Raw genomic sequence first — 22,075 nt, 5'->3', positions numbered from 1 at the left:
TCCCTGCCTTGGTTGTATTGGGAAACCTGAGGGCTTCTTTCGGTCAAAGACAGAAATTAGACATAATAAAGAAAAACAGCAGACCTTGGTTTGAAGACACAATTGTCAGATTAAGACAAAACAAGCCAAATCACTTACAGGAAAACAACCCTTACTAAAAGAACCAATATGAATTTCTCTTCAGATTTGTTCATCGTGTCCCAAACTCAATTGCTGTTGCAATCGGATCTGAGAATAAACACTTTAACCACAAAGATTCAAAGTGACTCTTTTACAAGAGCTACGGTAGGGCACTTCTGAAACAAACAAGAGCAGTTTTCTGCAACAATTTGCAGAAAGAAACACAATATTAGGTCTATACTGTATATTCATTACAATACAAAGGAGTGAAAGTGGCAGTTTCCATGCATGGCGTGGCATTTCAAGCAGCAAGCTTTCTGTGTGTGGAAAAAGTATAACTAAAGACCAAAGATTAAACCACAGCTTGACGACTGTTCTTACTGAGAAGCACATGCCTACTGACAGTCCTAAGCATTACCCGCAGCTTAAAAAACACAATATATGGTAAACAGAGAACAGAACAGTAAAGGGATTTATTTTGTAAACTGTCACCTCACAATGTACACAATGTATCCAGTTTTAGTTTCAGATTCATCACTGACAAAACTTAGAGGGTAATAACATATAATTGTAACTGTTTGCCATATTCACCTAATAATATGCTTCAACAAAAAGTGAACTATTTTGTTCTAAATTTAATGGCAAAGAAGAGTTAAATACTGCATTTGATTTGACAAGATGGTGACTCAGGTTTTCTTAACATTCTTAATATGAAAAATGGTAATTTAAAGCAACAGGAGCCCAGGATTTGAGTACATGAAAGTGGCAACTCCTGATTATGTATTTTTTCCTGTGACATTAAGGCAAAGTCAAACGCAACAATGACAGACAGGGTGTAGAAGGGGGCATACGTTGCAAAACGGAAGAGAAACTAAAAGAGTGTGGCAAACCAGGTTAGAGGGGAAGAAACAAAAGGGGTCAATTCAAAGTCTGATTCTGCACGTCAAAACGTTTCTCGAGGGCAAATTAGGGAAACAAGGGCCACACTGCGGGCCCAGCAGCGCTCAGGCAAACGACTCTAATCTAATTTGTGTGATTGGAGTAAAAAATAAAAAGCTGCACGAGCACAAAGAGGCTGCTTTGCTCAGGAACGGACACACATAAAAATAAAGATCGCATCATCTTTTCGACACGGTAACTTTTCACATGATGAAGTCTTGCCAACAGCTGACCCTTCTCAAGTGTGATATATCACCACCAGAGCAGCAGCGATAAAACTATCTTGTAAAGTCTTAATCTAATGGATGGCCATTGGATATTTGTCCTATATTTTCTTATAATCACCCTGGACTCAAAGCGATTCAAACCTGCATCAAAAGTCTTGTTTTTCCTTTAAATATGCATTGCAATTAGTTTTGGCCTTCACTTTCCTTGATCATAGCTGACGTTATGGAGTGATCAAAGAGAATTACCTCCAGCAACTAATGTTGAAATAAAGCTCGACTTCACAGTGAGGCCTGGGATGCATGCAGAGTGAAATGTAACGCATCAGTGTAGAGGTGCTCCAAGGCAAAAAGCGATGTGTGGAGTTCCTTTGCGACCTGTGCCCTACTCATCTGCCTCACTCCCACCAGAAGGTTCAGGAGCATGCTTTCTGTTAGGTCGCTAGATTGACTCCACACACTCATGTTAGCATATGTACGGGAGAACATATTTTGCCAGTCATTAACCCAACTCCTATTGCTACTTAAGCGCAGTACATTTCAACATTAACGTAAATATAAACATATAGAAAGACCCAAGGACAAAACACAACAAAGAACCTATGCTGGCACCAACATTCTTCATTCTCCACTTTTAGAACAATATGTTCTGTAACGCTGACCCAGAGTCACCAAGCAAGTTTAATGTATTCCTAATTCAAGATGTATAATAATGTTGACTCATTCTGCTCAGTCTTAGCGAACCTCAAATCAAGTAGTGAATGCAAAACTGTGGTGTGTCCATGTTTGTATGACTTGTATGCTTTACAATTGCAACACAAATGCTGAGATTGTACTTGTACTCCTGAAATTATAAAAAAAAGAAAAAAGGAAAATCTGGTCTGTCACACACATCACACGAGTAAGATTCTTGTGTGATAGAAGTGCTACATAATTTAAAACATGAAACCAAAACATCTGGAGCTGCACCTGTTTTGCATCAATGTGTACTGAAAGCAAAGACAATTAAATATAAAAAATGAGTAAGAGCAAAATTACCGGCCAGATTAGACAGAGTAGATAAATGTGCTCTATGACTACTGTCTTTAATTAACATAGTGGATTCAAATGTGTAAAGCACAGTTAGGGACTTGACTCCAGTGGAGAAAAAATATTGTAATCATCTTGTCAAGGACATCAAATCTTATAAATCAATAAATAGACATGAAGGTATTTTAATTTCAGAGTAAAATAAATACACAACATTGACGCTCCAAGTCGGCTCTTAATTTATATTTATATTGGCAGCCTTCACAGCTGCTCTTGCTGTAAAATCTTGCCAAGAATGCATCTTTTGTCACTGTACAGTACATTATTATTTATATAGACAAAATGAGCGATATTCAATCTGTTCTTATGAAAAATGCATATCACTAGCTGAAATATGTCAAATGGCTGACTAGCCAGACCAATTTTACAGCAACAAGTTTTTATGTTACACTGAATAATGAATTGACCAACAGGTCAAGGGAAGGGCATAACACCAAACCAATGAAATTCAGAAGCAAATGGAAGACAGTAGGTGGAGCACTTTTTTGCAGTGCTACTTCATTAAAAAAAATAAAAAATAAAAAAATAATAATAATAAATAAAACTGATGTGTTGGGGATTCCTGGGCTGCGCTTTCAAAAAGAGAATGACTATTCATCTCTGTCTTCCATTTAAAAAAGAAAGAAAGAAAAAAAGCCGAACGTAAATATGAAGACATGACTGACGTCAGTAAAATTAATTCTGCACTGTCATGTGGCAATCATTTTTTGAGAGGCACTCCCTTCACATGAAAGATTTATGATTTTGAACCCGTATGCAGCCCAAGGATACACTGACACACAGTACAGCACCAAGAAGAACCATTTTTCACAAAATTTGAATGAGTCAAGTACATGCCGACATTAGTCTGCATATGGGTGGACATTGAGGTAAAAAGAAGAGAAGGGATATGGAGAACAGGGGAGTAAATAACTCAGAGATAGTTTCAAAAAGTGCAATGGCCAGGTAGAGAATGAAAGAAAAAAAATGGAGAGACAGGTAGAGGAAGGCAAACAAAACTAGGTCAAGTCACATGACTGGGATCGACTGTAGGCAGGATTAAATATCCTACAGCATGTGGTCATTTACACAACAAATGTAGATTTCATTTTATAAATCATTTGTCTTCTACGGGGGATGAGGCTCAGCATAACGAGTGTGATGCTTTACTGTATTCTGGTGGGAAGCAAGGCTTTTCAGTGAGCACAAAAAGCAGAGTATTAAAGACTAGAATGAGCCATTCCCTCTGAGACAAAAAACAAAGCAAAAGCCTTAGATAGCATGAAAATGATCATAACAGGAGTGAGCACAGTTCCAGCATGAGGCGGCCTCATAATGGCACGGTATAACAACCGGAACATACACTGCCCATTATCTTACATGATGGCAGAGGACGGTGAAATAAAAAAAATAAAAAATAAAAAAAACAGTTTCAGGACCTATACACCGACAGCCAAAGTGTGCATTCATATCTAGGATCACTCATTAAAACATCTGTATTCCAATAAACTTTAGCGTTACAGATGCCATAAAAGCTGCATAATTGATCAAATGTACTGTTTTAAAATTAACCTGATATTTTCATTTATTTTTTCACTCACATAATCAACCACTTCCTCAACCAGTAGTCAGTCAACCACCAGGGGGCGAACACAAGTTTAAGGCTTTATTAAGCTGCCTAAATAGCAAGTGAGCGCAACTTGCAGCAGGAGTCTTAAGTCTCCTGGCAGACTGATGAGAGTGAGTCATAGAGTATATTATTTTCAGTTTTTGGAATTGAAGTAGTAGGGCCCTACTTTTATTGGGGCAGGCAGCACTCCTGTAGGCCACTGATTGAGGTGTCTATCATGTCAACTAAAGTGATGGCCATTTAATCCCCAGCAGTCCATTTGTGGACAGTAAAAGAATTCTTGGGTGTGAATGTGGGCGTCAGTGGGTGATTGAGAAATCGGAGCACTTGAGAGACATCATTGAGACCCTGATGCTCGATTCACACTTAAGTCATTTTAAGGTCGCTCTAACCAGAGTTCGAGCATTTCATGAAGGTGTCTAAGTGATACACTTATGATAGGGTGACCATATTCCCATTTCCCCCCAAAAAAGACACTTGCCCTAGTCACGCAATGCCATGAATTTATAAAAACCCCAGACACAGAACAGGACGTAAAGAACGTAAGACGTAAGAAAATGGTCTGACCTCCCAAAAGAGGACACGTTTGGTCACCCTAATTTATGACCATGGGAGAATCTGCGCAGCCTAAAAAATGCGCAGCAGCGCACCTTTTCTGACACAGGTACATGAGTGAATATGCCCCCAATTGAATAGCAGGTGGAGTGGCCAACCGGATTCACGCCAGTCAATATGATGTAATTCCACTGACTCACACAAAGTTATTCACACAGATAGCTAACTAGCTACTAGCTAGATACGTTTATTCATGCTGTGAGGGAAATTTAATATTGTGTATTTAACCATTCTACTTAGTGTTTTAGTATAAAAATATAATAACAAACATATAAAATCCAGACAACAGTAGATGCTACCAGTAAAGTGAGCAAAGTTATAGGTCAATTATCGGACACAATATGCATCAGTAGCGCTGTAGCAAGATTTCTGTTCAGTTCAGTGCAATCTTTTCAATGTGGTTGAGTTCAAGTCAAGAGGTTAGTCCCTTTTTGAGGTCGTATTGTGTGGACTTCTTTCATTGAAATGTCACTGATGACATCACTGTGCATTTACCTGCAAATGCTGCAAGAGGCACTGAGCCATTGTAGCATAGGGCAGCTCTAAAAATATGAAAGCTGCCTTGAGGGGTAAAAACTCTTAACTCAAATAACAATCACTGACCAAGAGAGACAAACTGTCAGATCAGTTTAGAGCTCAACAATGGTGCACCACTAAAAATATAGGGTCCAAAACAACAAACCTAATTTGGATCAGAGAGTTACAAAGCTGGTCAAGTGGATGAGCAAGAGTGAGGTCACTTTGCTTAAGAGAGAGGCACACAAACTGAAGGCACAGGGAAAATATTGCACATTGGTGCAGGGTCCACATCCGTGGACTTACACAACAGAAAAGATACGGTACGTAGCCTGGCAACAAGTTAGTGCTTCTTTAAGAATGCTTATATTATATGTCATTGTTCCATGATTTTGTGGACACTGGACACTTCATTTGGTACATCTGTGCAACCCAGGGTTAGGGTTAGTGTAGTGTAGTGCTGAATTGTGGAGAATTGTAAATTGTTGAGATAGAGCATTTAATGTTTTTCACCATCTCAGGTTTCGTGATTTATTTTGGGTGTGGCTAAAACGGGGCCTAGTGATACACGTGACACAACGCCCCAAAACGCATCAATCGTGGTACCTGGCATAGCTGCACACCTATCTTCACAAACTGCATTTATTTTATACCGAATTGTGTTGCAAGAATAGTTCAACTCTAGTCTGACTGCAGCATAAGGCAGATTTTAGAGTCCGAATCTGTACCGTAGGCCGAATTTATACCGTTTGCAACATTTACCGCACACTCCTAAACCCAATATGCATTTCTAGCTCCTCCCCTAACTCTTTGCATCTGATCACTGCCCTCTACCTACCAGTGGGCACTGCACTGCTCAAGGGGGCCCTTCGTCAGTAAACGTCAGATCAGTAGCAGACCATGAGACATCGTCTTTTGATCAGCAAACTCGCAACATTAGCATGTACCTCAGTGCTCTCCTGCTTTCTCTTTCAGTCAAATCTACTTGCCCATCAGCAACACCGGGAGCTCCTGAGGGGCTTCAACCAGGTAAGACAGGAGGTGCTCAGAGCTTGTCGAAATCTTCATCACTAATGAGCATGCGAGCGGAGAGAGAAGACCTCTTGTGATCTCTTTCTGTGCCTCTCCTAGGTAGGCAGCAGTATCACCTCAGCCAAATAAAGTGTAATAATATTTAGTCCAAAGGTCTTTTTGTTGTCATCTTGGAAGTTAATACCTCAATGGCAAACACAAGACCCTTCATTATAAAACAGGAGCCATTCTCACAACAGCCATTTCAACATGTGGCACACATGGTTATCACAGATTAAAGGGTTGAATCTCATTTCTAGCTTTTCTGTGTGGGCTTTACATGTTCCGTGCTTCCTATGGTTTCCTTCACCAATCAAAAAATATATATGTTAGGGTAACTAAGAGAGTCTATACTGTCCATTGGTGTGAATGTGTGTGTGTGAATGGTTGCTCTGTACCCTGCAGTTGACTGACAATCAGTCCAGGGTGTCTTACCCAGAAATAGGAAAGGCCCCGTCTCACCTAGAACCCTGAACAGTACAAAATAAATGAGTGAATGTTTTCAACTGAAAACTGATACAAACAGTGTCACTGTGGATGGTTGTTTATATTGCAAGTGTGCTGGTGAGCCGGAAAATGTCAGTGTTTGTGAAAACAACATGGTTAACATTTAAATGCTGAAAAAGGTCATCTGTGTGATGTACCAGGGTCGACACATGTTGTATATCTTTAGTAAGTTTGATAACACTTTGACAGGCAGAGTTTCATGGCTTGCATAAATCAAATTATATATTTTCTATATCTACGGCAATAAAGGCTACTCAAAATATCCTTCTATCTAGAACCTAAGAAAATAGTAGAATCTTCTAACTACTGACCTTGCATGCATATTACAGCGCAGTAAACCCTTGCTATTTGCTAGGGATATGGATTGCTGTGAATAGCGAAAAACCATGAGTGATTGATGCCACTCCTAAATATTCATAGATGACTATAGTAATAGATTAAACCAAAAATATATCACAAATTACAATCCAAAAACAGTTTAATATCATTTCAAACTCATCTTACATTATGCTTTAAAGTAAAGTAAGTAAAATGCTGACAGGTGATTTCATTTTGAAAAACTGCACGATAGGTCCAGACTCTGACGTACAAAGTTAGTAGTTTCTCAGCCATTTTGTGAAAATGAAAACAATCCATTTTTACCTTATTGTTGTGTAAACAACATCTGTATATATTGATTATCATTAGCGAAACATCAAATACTGCATTTTCTATTTAAAGTATGGGTGGAATTACACCCAGACTTTATTTTTCAAGCAATGGTTTAAAGTTTACTGTCTGTGGAAGGTGGGGAATTCTGCAACTCTCCCCCCTCCATTTTTATGAGTGCTTGTGCTTGGCCCAGGTCTGGAAAAGGTCTAAATTCACAGCCCGGTGCCGCTTAATTAGCTGGGCCTTGCACCAAGGAGAGTTGGTCACATGGGTCCAATTTGAGCCACTATAAAGTCTGCATTTGTTCAACATGCATTTCAACGTGAATATTTACGTGCCTTCTGGATAAAGGTGCATGACTTTGAAGAAGCAGAAAAAAGGGGGGGGGGGTGAAAAAGAGAAAACATAACTGAAATGAAAGGAGGGGACCCTTAAAATTCCAGGGAATTATTCCAGATGCTGAACAAATATTGTGCTGAGGAAATCCAGATGTGTATATCACATTATTCCATCCTTCTGCTTGTTCCTCCAAATCCTTTCTTTCCTTACACTATTTTCTTTCAACAACACAATAGCCCCTCCTTCCTTCATATCAGTCTTCTCTTATTTTAAGTCAAGACTTGAATAGCCCCCAGAGCAACTTAGCATTGACAAGGATCCTGTAATAAAGAGCCACTCTCATTCGCAACATAATATATGTGTGTGTGTGTGTGTGTGTGTGTGTGTGTGTGTGTGTGTGTGTGTGTGTGTGTGTGTGTGTGTGTGTGTGTGTGTGTGTGTGTGTGTGTGTGTGAGACACACACACTGTGTGCGTGTATGCGACTGTGCGTGCGTGTGTGAGCTCAGCTGATTAGGTGACTTGTACATTACTCTTTAGAACAATTAACAATTATCTTGGATGTAATGTTGGCTGTGGTGAATCAATGAATTACAGTAAGTACTGAGGGAAGCTAAATAAAAACAGCATGCTTTTGACTTCCGTTTGCAGTCTCTGATTCCTCCTCGGCCTCTTTGCTTGTCATGTCTGCTCCCACAGAGCGTGACCCAGCCACAACCTCCTGACCTTGCCTCTTCCAGACAGTACATGAGCTTCTCAGCTGCTCCACATACATGAGCACAACGTCACTACATGCAAGCTCTAGCACTTACCATGTCGGTGGCATCTCTCTCTCTCTGTCTCTCTCTGTCTCTCTCTCTCTCTCTCTCTCTCTCTCTATATATATATATATATATATATATATATATATATACACACACACACACACACACACACTCACAGACCGCTGGACCGCTGCTATGCGGGGATAGGTACACGGCTGGTCCGTGAATAGGGAAAATCCATGTATAATTGACATGCATTACAAAAAATATATAAATACAATTAAACCCCAAAAATCTTGGGGCAGTAGTGAGATGACTAACAGGCTTTTTATTCAGGTTTGAGGGAACTACTTTATGTGCAGTTAAAACAATCTGTTTGTATTGTTTCACAGATACGGCTTGTTATAAAAAAATCGAGATCGGAAAAAAAATCGGAATCGGCAGATCAGACTTTTCAAAAGATTGGAGATTGGCAGAAAAATTGTGAACCTTGAACTTGTCTGAGCCGTTTGAGCGTGCGACAATCAACACTTAGGTATGCAGCTCACAATGACAAAAGACAACTGCTAGCATTTCGGCGCCAGCCTGTCTCTGTTGGCTGAGTATACCTGGTTGCTCAACTTTTTGGGGAATAGAACAAAGCAACCATCCAAAAATGTCATCACTTTTTCATACATGGTTCTTCACTTTAACTATTCAAGAACACAGGCAGCCCTCTACCAAACAATGCTAATCACCACTGCATTGTACACATCCTTGTGAGGCTAATTTTTTTCATCAAGTTTTGGGAAAATGCATGCATCCCGACTGTACACCGTTATTCAGATATGCATCACCATTTCGGATAGCAAACTAAGAATTGGTGATGAAAATGCAGCCTCAAAAAGCATATCTAAGGTATTATTATTGTTGTTGTTATTGTTGTTATAACAAAAATGGATGTAGCATGTGATTACGTAAGTACAGAATTGTTTGACATGTAAATAAAAAGATTATAAAAACTATTCAGAAGGTTCTACTTGCGGGTTAAATGCATTAATAATGTAATTTTGTGATTGTCCAATAATAATATATTTTTTAACTATCGTTAAATGTGTTTTTTTAACATGAAGAAAAACATTTCTTGTTTTGGAAAAGAAAAAAAATCTGTCCCACAATAACAAATCTATTCGATTAAAATAAAACAATTTCTCTTTTGAGTGCTTCAATGTGGAATGAAAAGTTTGTAGTGTATTCATTTCACAAAGCCAAGTTGCAATGCTCGTGGTGTTTTTCTTGCCCCTCCACTTCCAGCCTTAGCACCCTTCCACCTTCCTGCTGTTGAGAACATTCTTAAAACCAGACGTGCTTGGCAAGGTGTCTAACCATAGGTGACAAAGCCCTCCAGACTGCTGCTCAGACTGTGTGTCTATGTATATGTGGGTACATGTACAGGTGTGTGTTAAGTCTGAAGGGTCACACTCTGGGCGGATGTATTAACATGTTAGAACTGCAGGCATCAACAAACAGTTAACACAGGAACACACCACATTGGGAACCTTGTTAGCTCACATAATGTACTTTTTTTGCTTGGTAATTTGTGAAAGAAACTTTTTAAACAAATACATTTTGTTTCAGCCGTGCTAATAGTCCTCTGTTCCAGGTCCCTGGTTATCAATTTAATCAGTACTTTACACAGTTTAGTTGTTCCTCTAATGGATCTGCTGTTTATCATAATTGCAGTCATAGCCTATATAATCCCAAAGATTGGGTGTTGTTCCATCATAGTATTGTGAGAAGTTGAAGAACACGTTGCAAGACACTGAAGTCATTAAAGCTTAGCCATAATAGGATATGGCAAAAAGTACCATTAGCGATTTCATTGAAACGTCTTTAACTTTCATCAATTGCCACCTGGCAGGCTCAAAGGGAGGGGAAATCTACAAAACAAAAATGACCATGAATTCCAAGAAAGACATCACAGAAAACAGCAGGCGACAACATTGAGAACCAGCTCATATTCTGTACGTACAGTAAAGACCTGGCTGAAATGAGATACTCAGAGGTCTGAACAACAGGAAAGGCACTAGCGTGGAAACGTGATCTCTGTGACGAAAGATGGCTTGAAACATTTTCACTGAACACAACAGTGAGTACCGCACAAGAAACAGGAACCCAGGTGATTTACACTCAAAACATACAAACGCAATGTGATCCTTTTCAGCTGTTGTGGTTGCTCTAATTGCTGGAAATTGATTTTTTTTTTAAGCAGGTGTTAGCAGAGGTTGAATGAAAGAATCCCTCTGAAGTAACATCACTTAAAATAAGTTCTGCTTCAAAACAATTAAAATCCAAGTTGATGGCATGATATTAAAGCAGGTGTGTACCTCTTCTTAAATGCTAATTCAAAAGTGATTGCATTAAATTACAAAGATATACAGTACAGTAGATACGCTAGGATAATATTGTTCTCCAACTTCTATGACGATCAAGTCAGCCGCAAATGGCGCGGACATCGACCACGTGATTTATCCAGATGGAGTTCATTAGCACAGTAGTTGTGATAGTGTTAACACTTTTATTGAAGCAACATGATAAAAATATGTCATTGTTGCCGCCATTTTAGTGGGTGGAAACAACGACTTCACGTCAAGACAGAGCATGCGCTTCCCGCACGCAGCCTCGTCATTCCAATTGAAGTGTATGTATACATGACGCTCGTTTGGATTGACGAAAGGAATATACCGCCCCTGTGATTCCGAATGAAATTCCATTCAGTCTTTTCATTCCGATTGAGGTGTTTATATGGAACATTTTCAGTCTGTTTGGCCGTTCGGATTCATTCATAATCGGAATACACGGCTTCATGTAAACCAGGCTAATGACAAGGACATTTGGACTGGCCCGTTCAGTCCAGTGTCTGAAGGGAGGCGGTGGCCCGACACAGCAGCGCACTGGCCCCGACCTACCGGGCAACCATTAACGTGGCCATGATTGTGGGGCACGTAGCAGACACATCATCACTGGTATAATAAGTTCAGGGGGGTCTATTTAATAAGAAATAGAACTACTAAAATAACCACAACATACCAATTCACTTGATTTGGCATCCTGTGACCAACAAGGTCCATGTGCTTATAACTTAATTACAAAACACAACATAGCCTAGAAACAGCAGTCATCTTCATGCATTAATGCAATCCGAGAGGAAGATTAGACAGTTGTTTTTATTGTGGAAAATGTGCCAAGATGAGGAATGTGGAGGAGTGGAAGGGAGGAGGGGTTTCCGCCTCTGACAGCTACTGATTTTATGGTTTCTTGGCAGCATTTGAATGTCACAACACAGCTATATCATGTTGTGCATTCCCTCTTTGCACTTCTTTCTCACGTATATTGTTTATGTCTCATGTCAGTTTCGCTCATCTTTCCGTAGCTCGCTCGTGGCACAAGCGCAACAAGAGAGCAGAGCACTGGCTCAAGAGGAGGGCAAGACGACCTTCCTCTCAAAGCGAATTACGGGTGTGATCTGGTCAAATTCCCACCGAGACTACGCTTCCACTTCAAAAGAGTGGCCGTACGCACCCTGAATACTGACAGTGGAAAGAAGAGCCATTCAGACACTTAAGAGGACTAGAAATAGACCCTTAAACTCATCGTGCTCGGATGACTCATGAAAGAGAAGCATCAAAACAACACAATGCAGTCGGTACCCTTCCATAGGAAAAAGGAAAACTTTTTTAATTTTAAATTGACACAAACAATTATTGAGTACTGATGAATGAAAATCTAGCATTGTTTTTGAATAGTGATGTAACTGAATATATTTTTTTAAAAAGTACTGGAAAATTGCCCTGGAAAAAAAGATGGTGGTACCCCTTCAGCTGTCGACGGCATAGTTAGGTTTTGTTTAGTTACGTTTAGGACGAGACCTGCGTAACATCAGGACAAAAATAATGAGGTTAGCGAAATTCGCCGGGACGCGGGACGCAAGGCTCAAAAACGCGACTGTTCCGGCTAAAACGGGACCTCTGGTCACCCTAAATATTTTTGTATGCTAACACAGTAAGACAGCAACATGCTAAATGCTAAGGAAGATTTGTTTTACATCCTACCCCTTAGTCGGACACTACTGCTGATTATGCTTGTGGATATTCTCATTCAGGTCATTTCTTACTCAGCATTGAATTGCTCGCAACTGGATTGCTCTGGTTCTTTTTGAAGATGAGTCACCTCTCATTACTGACGAGTGTTGATACAATGCTAACATACTAAAAGTTGGTAGGCAGCGACCCGAGTATGACTGGAAAAAAAAAAGCAAACAGCATCACCGTGGCCAGTATATGTTGGTACAGCCTAGGGGTGGGTGATATGACGATATTAGATTGTTAGAAGAAATGCAGGACCCACGATCTGTCATTTCTGTGGAATCGTCTGATCGCGACGTAAAGCATTTCAGCACAATTTGGCCGTCAGCTCATTTTCTGCCACTGACTGAAAAAGACAGCCATGCAGCCTGCCCCTATTTGACAGCCAATCAGTGAGGCCAAATATCGCGCACACCTCGTCTATCTATTTCATATTAATAAAAATAAATCATTATAAAATCAAAATCGTGGTTTTATAATTAAAAAATTGCGATATTCAATTTTTGCAAGACCGCCCACCCCTAGTACAGCCCTGTTGCTGACTCACACTACGTGCCACACGTCTGGTGGGTGCTGCTCTACCACTACAAATGTATTTACTTTTTTCCATTTCCACTTTCATTCAGCTAGCATAATAATTGTCTATTGAAATGTATTCATTGTGTAAAAAATGTTTACAACTGCATTGCAATGCATCCAAGATCTTTTCTTCCATTTTGTTATAATGGGGGTCGTTACAAATACTGCTTAGCAGAAAAAATATTGATTAAAGATCGTGAACAGAAAAGTAGCAATTATGAAGCACAATCTTATTGAATTGTGAGGTGGTGAGAGATTCTGTTTTTCTTTTCTTTGTGTGCTTCGTTTTTGTGTTTGTTCACAGAGCTAATATGACGTGCCACAAGGTTTTCTCACATCTGGACATTCTCCCAGAAGCGTTGCAACTTGTCTATACAGTATATGCACTTTGGGAAATTCCAGTCTTGTCAGAATCATGTTATTGTAGAGACCATTGTGTGTGTGTGTGTGTTTTGTCTTTAACAGAAGGGTACACGCTGTGAAGGAACTCGTGAGGTTTCATTCCTTACATTTTTATATTGTACATTGCCAAGTTAAAATTAATAACTGAAATTGTTGATTGCTGCGTTAACGTTAACTCATTTGCTCCCAAAAACATATAAATAAGTTTAAATTTTAAATATTTAAGTGTCCCAAAGACGTATTTATATGCTTTTTTAAATGTTTTTTTATGCTAGAGTATACAGAAGGGTTTGATGCAGCTTCTCAACTGCAGAGAACGGTTGAAGAAATTGTAGTTATTACAAAAACGGCAAGCAGGTGGCAGCAGAGCAAAAATAGATCAACCAGGGCCATGTTGAAAAAAGCTCATTTACCCACAATTGTAAACAGATTTGTGAATAATGATTTAACTTAGCTATATTCTAATGCTAATTGCTGCAAAACAGAAACAGATAGAAATATGTATACAATATTCTGTGGGCCTTGCGAAATCAGCCAAAATCCAGTAAAACAGCCGGGAGCAAAGGGGGTTGCTTCAGTGAAAAAGGCGGGGAGTGAATGAGTTAATCTCCACAACATCACAAACAAATGGAAAGCAAACATAAATAAAGAGGAAGAAAAAGAAAGAAAAAATCTGGAAGTTACTGTCTTTAAACACTTTAAACAACAGGCCGAACGCCAAAGGCAAATTCCTGGAATGATAGAACAGATGGGGAGCAAAGGTCAAGGTTTGGGGAGCAAAGTTCACTGCGAGCATTATCAATAAAGACCTCCTGTGAGCTTTTTGCAAAAATAATTAACGATCCTTTGGGTTGTTCTGTGATTTCTGTATAAGAGGAAACGGAGAGAAATTTGTGATCATGAGCAAAGCACGAACCACAACAGAATAAAATATGCAGTGCACTCAAGCTGACAAGTTATGACATCTAATTGTAACCCAATGTTTTACACTGGTCAACACTCGCAACCACAATCAAAACGTACTTACTGGCATTATTTTGTAGTTATGAAGCAATCGTAGCTGTGATTGTAAAAGATGCATGAATCATTTGCTCATCAATTCCTCGGCTATATTTCATTTGGATGTTAAGAAAAGTGAAGACCGGTGTATTGAAAAGGGCACATTCTCTTTTTTTGCATGGAATTGAAGGTCTCATGGGTGAAATTCAGACGGAGGGGTTCGGGAGAGAGCTGTCACTTTAAGCCATTAAGTCTCGCTATAAAACTCCCCCCAATAAAAATGACAGCTGCAGCCCTGTTCTCTCAAAAGGGGGAGCAAAGGCATCACATCAGGAACACAAAACTGGACGGCAATAAAAGACAAACTTGGCCAAATGCTTTTGGCGGTGTAATTCCATGAGCCCCTTACCAGCACCACACAAACATGCACACACACACCCCTCCCGGAAGACAGACACCCTCTCCCAGTATTACCTTTGTTCCTGAGTTACAGCCAGAAAAGGAATGTGGCTCTCCGTTTCTCTCACACACACACACACACACAAATCCCACTTTCTCGTCAAATACTATGAACTTAATTGGTTTTTGGAGGGGGTCATGTATGTCTGAGCGTGTTTGTATATGCAGGTGAATATTCTACCGTACATCATATCCTAACACTCTCAAATAAAAAGCAACTCATAGCTAACACTGTAGTGGAAAATTTGATTACAGACTTAAGCCATCATTAGCAGGTGATAAAAGAAGTTTATGGGGAAGCAGGGGCAGGCCTAAGCTACCGATTCACTGCCATTTAGTAAGAAAATATTTGGTTTAACACTCACAGAGCCACAAGGCTGGTTGAATCAGGTATTGTGACGGTGGAGGTGACCTTGAGCCTTTTCGAGCCATTCAAATCTGGGTTCCGTGTAGTCCGTCAACTAGCAACTCAGAGTAATTTGCGAGTACATTGGTAAAATATCACAAATGCAAACTTTGTTTCATTTTGGCAACTGTTTAAAAAAAAAAAAAATTTGGGCAATATAGTTTTTTTTTTTTATTCTACTAAATTAAAAGTGTAACAGCATGTCTTAGAAAATGGAATGCAAACTTCAACAAATAAATACCTATCTGAAGTTTACTCCAGTAAAAAAAAAAAATTGAAATCCTAATGTTTTAATTACCTTTGTTTTAAATTAAAACAAAAGAAAAGGAAAGGAAAAAAAGTTCAGGGCCTTTCCGGGCTCAGCAGCATCTCTTAGAACGTTAAGTGAAAATAAGGTTTGAGGTTTACCCAATTTTAATACGACATAAATTTGACTCATACGGCTGAAATAAAAAAAATTAAAGGCTGATGCCTTTAAAATGCCAAATATCGACACCAATAATCGGCCCTGCCGATATACCTAAAATAAATGACAAGTGAAACTACAAATAACCTAATCGAGCAGCGTTTTTTCTTGTCCTGTCCATATACAGTTCCATTGATGATTTTGAATCAGACTTTAACGAAAGCCTCATATCACTCGCATAAAAAAAGACTCTCCTATCAGTCATTAATTACGTCTTTATAGCTTAACGTCAAATTTGTGAAGCGCATGGAGGAGTTGATAGCCGGATCAAGTGGACAATCGGCATACTAAAGCGTAGCATAAATAGCTCTGGGGAGATGTTGCTATCACGCTAACATCTGATCTATATTTGTGAAATTGCCATTTCAAACAGCTGCGTGTCGAAATCCGTAATGCTGCATGGCAGATCATAACACCAAATGAGTGGCTAATCAATACTCCCAAGGACTTAGTAGATAGCAGCGTCCTTCAAGTGACCAATTAACAAATCGGACCTACCATGTGGACCTTTGATAGACCATGTTTAAATAGAAATGGCCATAATAGAAAAGGCAGATTAGCACCAGGAAGCTGCTGATACAGCATAAGATGTATCTTGAGGGAAAAGATGAGAACCATCATTTTAATAATTACGTTATGCATTGCGCTTCACATCAACCGCAGCTTGCTTATATGGTACTTATATGTGCTGACGGGCATACAGATGGACTACTTTGATCAATTGAAAGTCCTCCCTCGTTTAATGTGGACGCACAATACAGCGCACCTAAAGCGCTGGGGAGGTTTGGCTATACAGTGCACGCACAATAAAGGGGGAGTGGAGTGGAGGGCATAAGTGTCAGCAAACTGTAACCGAAGAAGTCCGCCCCGAGTCCCACAAGTCCCGTGAATGTTGGCGATGCGTACAGGCGGCTGATGATACGTGTCGAGGTGTAACAGGACGCTCTCATGAAAGAGCAGCAGACAAAATAACAGGGCAAGCCCACGCCAGCATTATGCTGCATCACCTCTACAGGGGACAAAGGTCATTTTGACAAGCATACAGTAGCATAGCATTTTAATGATTTACAGTGCAATGCATGCAAGTGTGAACCGGCTGCATACATAGAATCTTTAAAACACACTGAAGCAATAGTTTATGTAACTAGAGATTCAAAAGTGGGCTTTTTTTCCTGAAAGTTCAAGACTCTGTCCTTCATGACTATAGAAATCATTGGGAAGACTTTTTAAGCGCGAACGTGCAATCTTAAAATGAACTATTTTATTCATAACCCCATTACTGGGATTTCATAAGATTAAATGTTGAGGCCAGTTTCTTTAAAACTGCAGGATAAAAAGAAAGTGATATTTGACTATATTGCCAACTCTTTGCATTTTTTTTTTTTTTGATTTTGGAATAAAATAAAGTCTCTACCCCCAAGAGTGAAGCAACTTGGAGTTGCATTAGAAATAAACAAAAAGTTTAAATGGTCATGTAGCTATAACCTAAGTAATGTGTAAACATTTTTAAACCGATCTTTTGAACAATTGCACTACATTATCGGATTATTTATAAGAAAACACACAAGCTTAGTGTTACGTAACAGAACCCAAAATTAAATAAAAGCTACTCCGCCTCCATTGAGTTTCACTAAAAAGTCTGGTTACACTTTTATGTTCTAATAGCAAGCAAAAACAATCTTAACTCCTGTCCTAATTATTCAAATGCGAGGCTATGAAAAAAAAAAATTCGGTCAACTTAAAACAAGAAGCGCACAAGCGGAGCGCAGACAGTTTATCCCGAGCGAGTCTGTCACTCAAAGCGGAATGTCATCAGCTCCGATAACAGCATCGGAGAGCGACTCCATGTGTCTTTTTAGACCCACATTTCACCATTCCAAAAGAAAAAGACAACGGTCATGCTCTAGTTCAAGGCGTGTGGACGCGTTTGGCAACTCGCTGTCAAATACACAGCGAGAGCGAGAGAGAGAGAAAAAAAAAAGCGAGGCAATGAAAAAGACGACATGAGGACATTTCAAGCTAGCCCACCGGTTTAAAAAAAAACAAAAAAACAACAACAACAACAACAACAACGCGGCATTGCAGATTAAAAAAACTGTAATGTGGAATTCACAAACTCACCCAATGACAAGAATGGTTTGGTTTCCATATCTGCCTGGTTGGGTAGGTTAGCTCATGCCAGCTGAGACGACCGCGTTCGGGAGAGTTTTTCCACTGGCGGCTCGAGGACACCAAACCAGGTGTTGGTGGTGTTTGCTGCTGCTGCTTTCAATGGTCCACTTCGAGTAGCCTTTGGAGCGGTTAAAAAGTGACAGGTCGTTGTCTAATAGTCTCGTAAGATAACGTGTTTCTACCTCTCCTTGTGCACTCAGCTGCCGTACTCCTCTCCTCTGCCTCGCGTGCTCTCTACACAAGTCCAACTACTGGAGCTGCACTGCAAAGGGACCCACGCAGGGGGTACTCCTACAGCCCCACATCACTCCGCAGCGACGCCTTGCATCGAAGCCTTTGCATGAACCCTTAAATAAACACCACGGGTAAAAGAGAGAGTGAGAGAGACTGTATACTAAGGGGGGGGGGGGGGGGGGGGGGGAAATGCACTTTACTCTTGATATTAAACAGATTCCATCGCAGTTTAAGTTTCCCAAACAATGCAGCGCCCCTTTCAGCACCCCAGTGGCTACTTATTCTTCTCACTGCCTATCTGCTGTTATTTTAACCTGGTCACAACTGTTGAACTAAAGTTGCGGGCTCACTGCATAGACGTTTAGATGCTTCACCGCTGAAGCAATTAGCTTATCTCTGTGGAGAAGCTACCAGCACGTTAAATAAATATTTTCTGGTATTATTTCTGCTTATCGGATTTTATCGCTCATTTTAGACCTGCACATCTATTAGCTTTTTTTCCTCTCAGCCCAATTTACTTGTTGGTGAGCAAAGCCTTCATCAAAATTTTCCCGATCCGATATTCGGTAACGGTCAAGGATGTGCGGTCAGGATATGCAGTGCTATTTTGCCTTTATTGTGCCAATACACGTGTCTTATCACAGATGTACTGATCAAATCTAACTTTACTTATATAGCACCTTTTGTACATCAAAACGCAACTAAAATTACTTAGTCATTAAATCATCCATAGTACAATATAAAGAAAACCCACCCCTCCTCCAACATCCATGCACAGACAAACCACATACACATGACATTGGGCTTGAGTTGGGCTCGATAGGGTTAAGGTCGTAGAGGTGCCAGGAGTTCTGAATGGCTCTGGATGTTGTGGGAATGTCTTGACTGACACGCCTCTGCATCATCACAATGACATCCAGGACAGTGCCTCTGGATTGTCAGACCAAGGTGGTGCACTCCCTTTTTAAGAAGGGAGGATTTGTTTCAACTACAGGGTCTATTTGGGGTTTTGGAGAGAAAACTAAGTTAAACCTCAGATCAGGCGGAACAGTGTGGTTTTCCTCATGGCCATGCAACAGTGGACCAAATCTACACAACTCTACGCAGGTTCTGACAGGGTGCGTGAGAGTTTGCCCAACCAGTCTGCATTTACTTTGTGGACTTGGAGAAGGTCCCTCAGGGAGTACTGTAGGAGGTTCTCTGAGACCTTAATCCAATAGAGTAGTTGCGTGATGATACAGTTTCTCAGGCAAAACCAAGAAACACAAAAGGAATTATGGAATGTAGTCAAATCATCCTGGGTTACAGTATCAGTACACATAATGTAAAAAGACTTTGTCTTTTGATGCTCATTGAGCTGAAGTTTCATCAGATATGCTTACGTCTTGAGATATGATGTTTTGCTTAGAGTCATGTGTAATAAGTTACACTACACAATTTCACACACACAAAAATAATCTGTTATTATCAGAGGTGGTAAATTTACAAAATGATGCTTCCGTCATCTCATTTCATTTCAAGCAGGACCAAACTATAATTGTCAGCCCGTCATTTTATTTCAACCACGCTTCCGTCATCACTAATTCGTCACCACTATTTAAGACAGAGAGAAAAAGGCAGGCCCACCTCTGTCTCTCAATCACAAAAATTAAAGTAATAATAAAACTAAATTTTACAGCAGATTATTTGCGTTATTTTGATAAATCCATTGTTAAAGATATCTTGCATGATTTTGGGCTCACGATCTCGTCGCTTGTTGACATTTTGGAGCTGCCGTCCTGTCCATTAACAAGCTGAGCTAATATCGCTAATGTCGATTAGCATGAATTATACTTACAATATATATTTTTTATACTATACATGAGATGATGGTTGGTTGCATCACATATTTTTCAATTAAATCAAAGTTATCAGGTTAATTAAAGGTACATTGTGTGGTTTAAAAAGGTAATATTAAAGCTTTTTCCACATCTTGCATGCTCCACCAATGCACAGATGACTACGAAGAGCCCTGACTGTTTTACTCTGACTGCACCTATCAGTTTTTATCTTCCTTTTATAGTAGAGTGTGCGGACCCGCACACTCCACAGCTTCTTTGGGGAGGGGCGGAGTTTTCTTACCTCATTTGAAGTCATGTCTTTGTTTGTCAACTGTGGCTGTCGCTTTAAGATCGTGCACGTACTTGCACGTGTACCCTGAACAAGCCTGACACCGATGCTGCAGTTACGCTTTGGGCCACAGGTGGCAGTCATGAGTAAAAAAGTGACAAACTGCACAGAAATCCTTTAACAATTAGTCATCTAAACAAAACAAGCTAGCTAGCCACACAAGTAAAATTATAATGAAAATATATATTTGTTGGACAAAATGATGTAATTCTTTTTTCCAGGTCATACCACACAATGTCCAAATATGACCACTACTTACCAGTTGCTAATAGCGTAACTTTTTTACATAGACAAGACAGTACAAACCTGATAGCTGCTCCCATGGGTCTTGTGGACGATACAAACTCGTCTTTAAATGTATTTCAAAATAAAAGTCCCAAATTGGTTATTTCTTTTTGGTCACACCACATGATAATTCCTGAAAAGGTCATCTTTGGACAAACATATCTATCAGTGACTCGCACAAATTTGACTCCGTTCAACACAACGCAGAGGAAAAATTTTCCATTCTGGGCGTTCACATTTGTAGGTCCAGTTGTACCTAATCAGGCAGTTCATTCTTTTATTTATTTTTTAAATTATTTTTATTTTTTTACCTCAAGGAAATCCAGTCTCTACATTCACTAATGTTTGCTTCATTAACTCACTGATCTGCTAACACGGCACAAATATCTATGAATTTATTCTAGATGCAAAAAAGTTTGGGCAGATGCACACAACCCTCGCCCCCTCGGCTAAACCCTCAACAAGCAGCAGCATGTTCAGTTTGCATAAATCTTACTGCATTACAGCACTGTTAACTCTCCACCACTTTACTCTCATTGTCCTGGCTGCTCTCTATGCTCAGACCATGACAATTCTCTTCCTACTTCAAACACCATCCATCTTGCCAGCACCTCCCGTCCTTTTAACACAGACAGACCAATAGAAACATGTCACTTATTTTTGTCAGCTTGAAGCAGAGGATTACAATTTGTTAACTCTGCATTCTCCCACTATAAAACCACCAGCGCTATGCATGCAGAATGTAGGGCATGCATGTGCCTCCTACAGCCAGCATCCACTAGTTCTTTATGATATGATGAGCATACTGCACTAGAAGGTGTTCACCAACCATGTTTGTACTGAGGCATACTACATAATTAATGCAATGCATGGCACATCAAAGATCAAAAGGATACATTTTAAACCTGACCCTCATTCAAGGTGAGTATAATTTGTATGGGGCTAATATGACTCTTGGATGCCTTTGTGTGACCATTTCCTTCATCCATCTTGAGAATTAATAATCATAAAGGTGTTGCAATGTTTGCAATGTGATGTTAAATGACATAAATGCTCATTAGAGTAGGTTGAGAGGGGGCAAGGGCTGAATTAGTCCTCAGTTCAGAGGTCTGCGTAGCCTCGGGCTTCTCCACTCTGTAATAGAAGACAGACGCAACAATCTTTTCCAAACCTCACTCAAGCCAGGTTCTCTCATCTGTCTGCGAGACCGAGCCATTTAATCGTCATCATGCATAGTGATTAATAGTGCCCTGACCCTTCACCTCTATCCATAAATTCTCTGGAGGCTGTTTTGGCTCTCTTCAACACCGCACACCTCTTTTACCAATGGTCTCCTGT

General features: G+C 39.9%; 1 protein-coding gene across 2 annotated transcripts in view; it reads right to left on the bottom strand.

The window, feature by feature from the left end:
• Positions 1-18,311, bottom strand: part of rxraa (retinoid X receptor, alpha a) — a 95,032-nt gene extending 76,721 nt beyond the window's left edge. For both annotated transcript variants that reach the window (XM_086096539.1, XM_086096540.1), the window contains exon 1: positions 17,999-18,311. In XM_086096539.1, coding sequence (XP_085952665.1) covers positions 17,999-18,026 — 28 coding nt within the window. In that variant the 5' untranslated portion in view covers positions 18,027-18,311. The remainder of the gene's footprint in view (positions 1-17,998) is intronic.
• Between the last annotated feature and the right edge of the window lie 3,764 nt (positions 18,312-22,075).

Source organism: Leptonotus elevatus, chromosome 15 (genome assembly GCF_054856555.1).
Source record: "Leptonotus elevatus isolate MCC_2025b chromosome 15, RoL_Lele_1.0, whole genome shotgun sequence".
Taxonomy (NCBI): Eukaryota; Metazoa; Chordata; class Actinopteri; order Syngnathiformes; family Syngnathidae; genus Leptonotus; species Leptonotus elevatus.
This window is presented reverse-complemented; position numbering and strand designations above follow the sequence as displayed.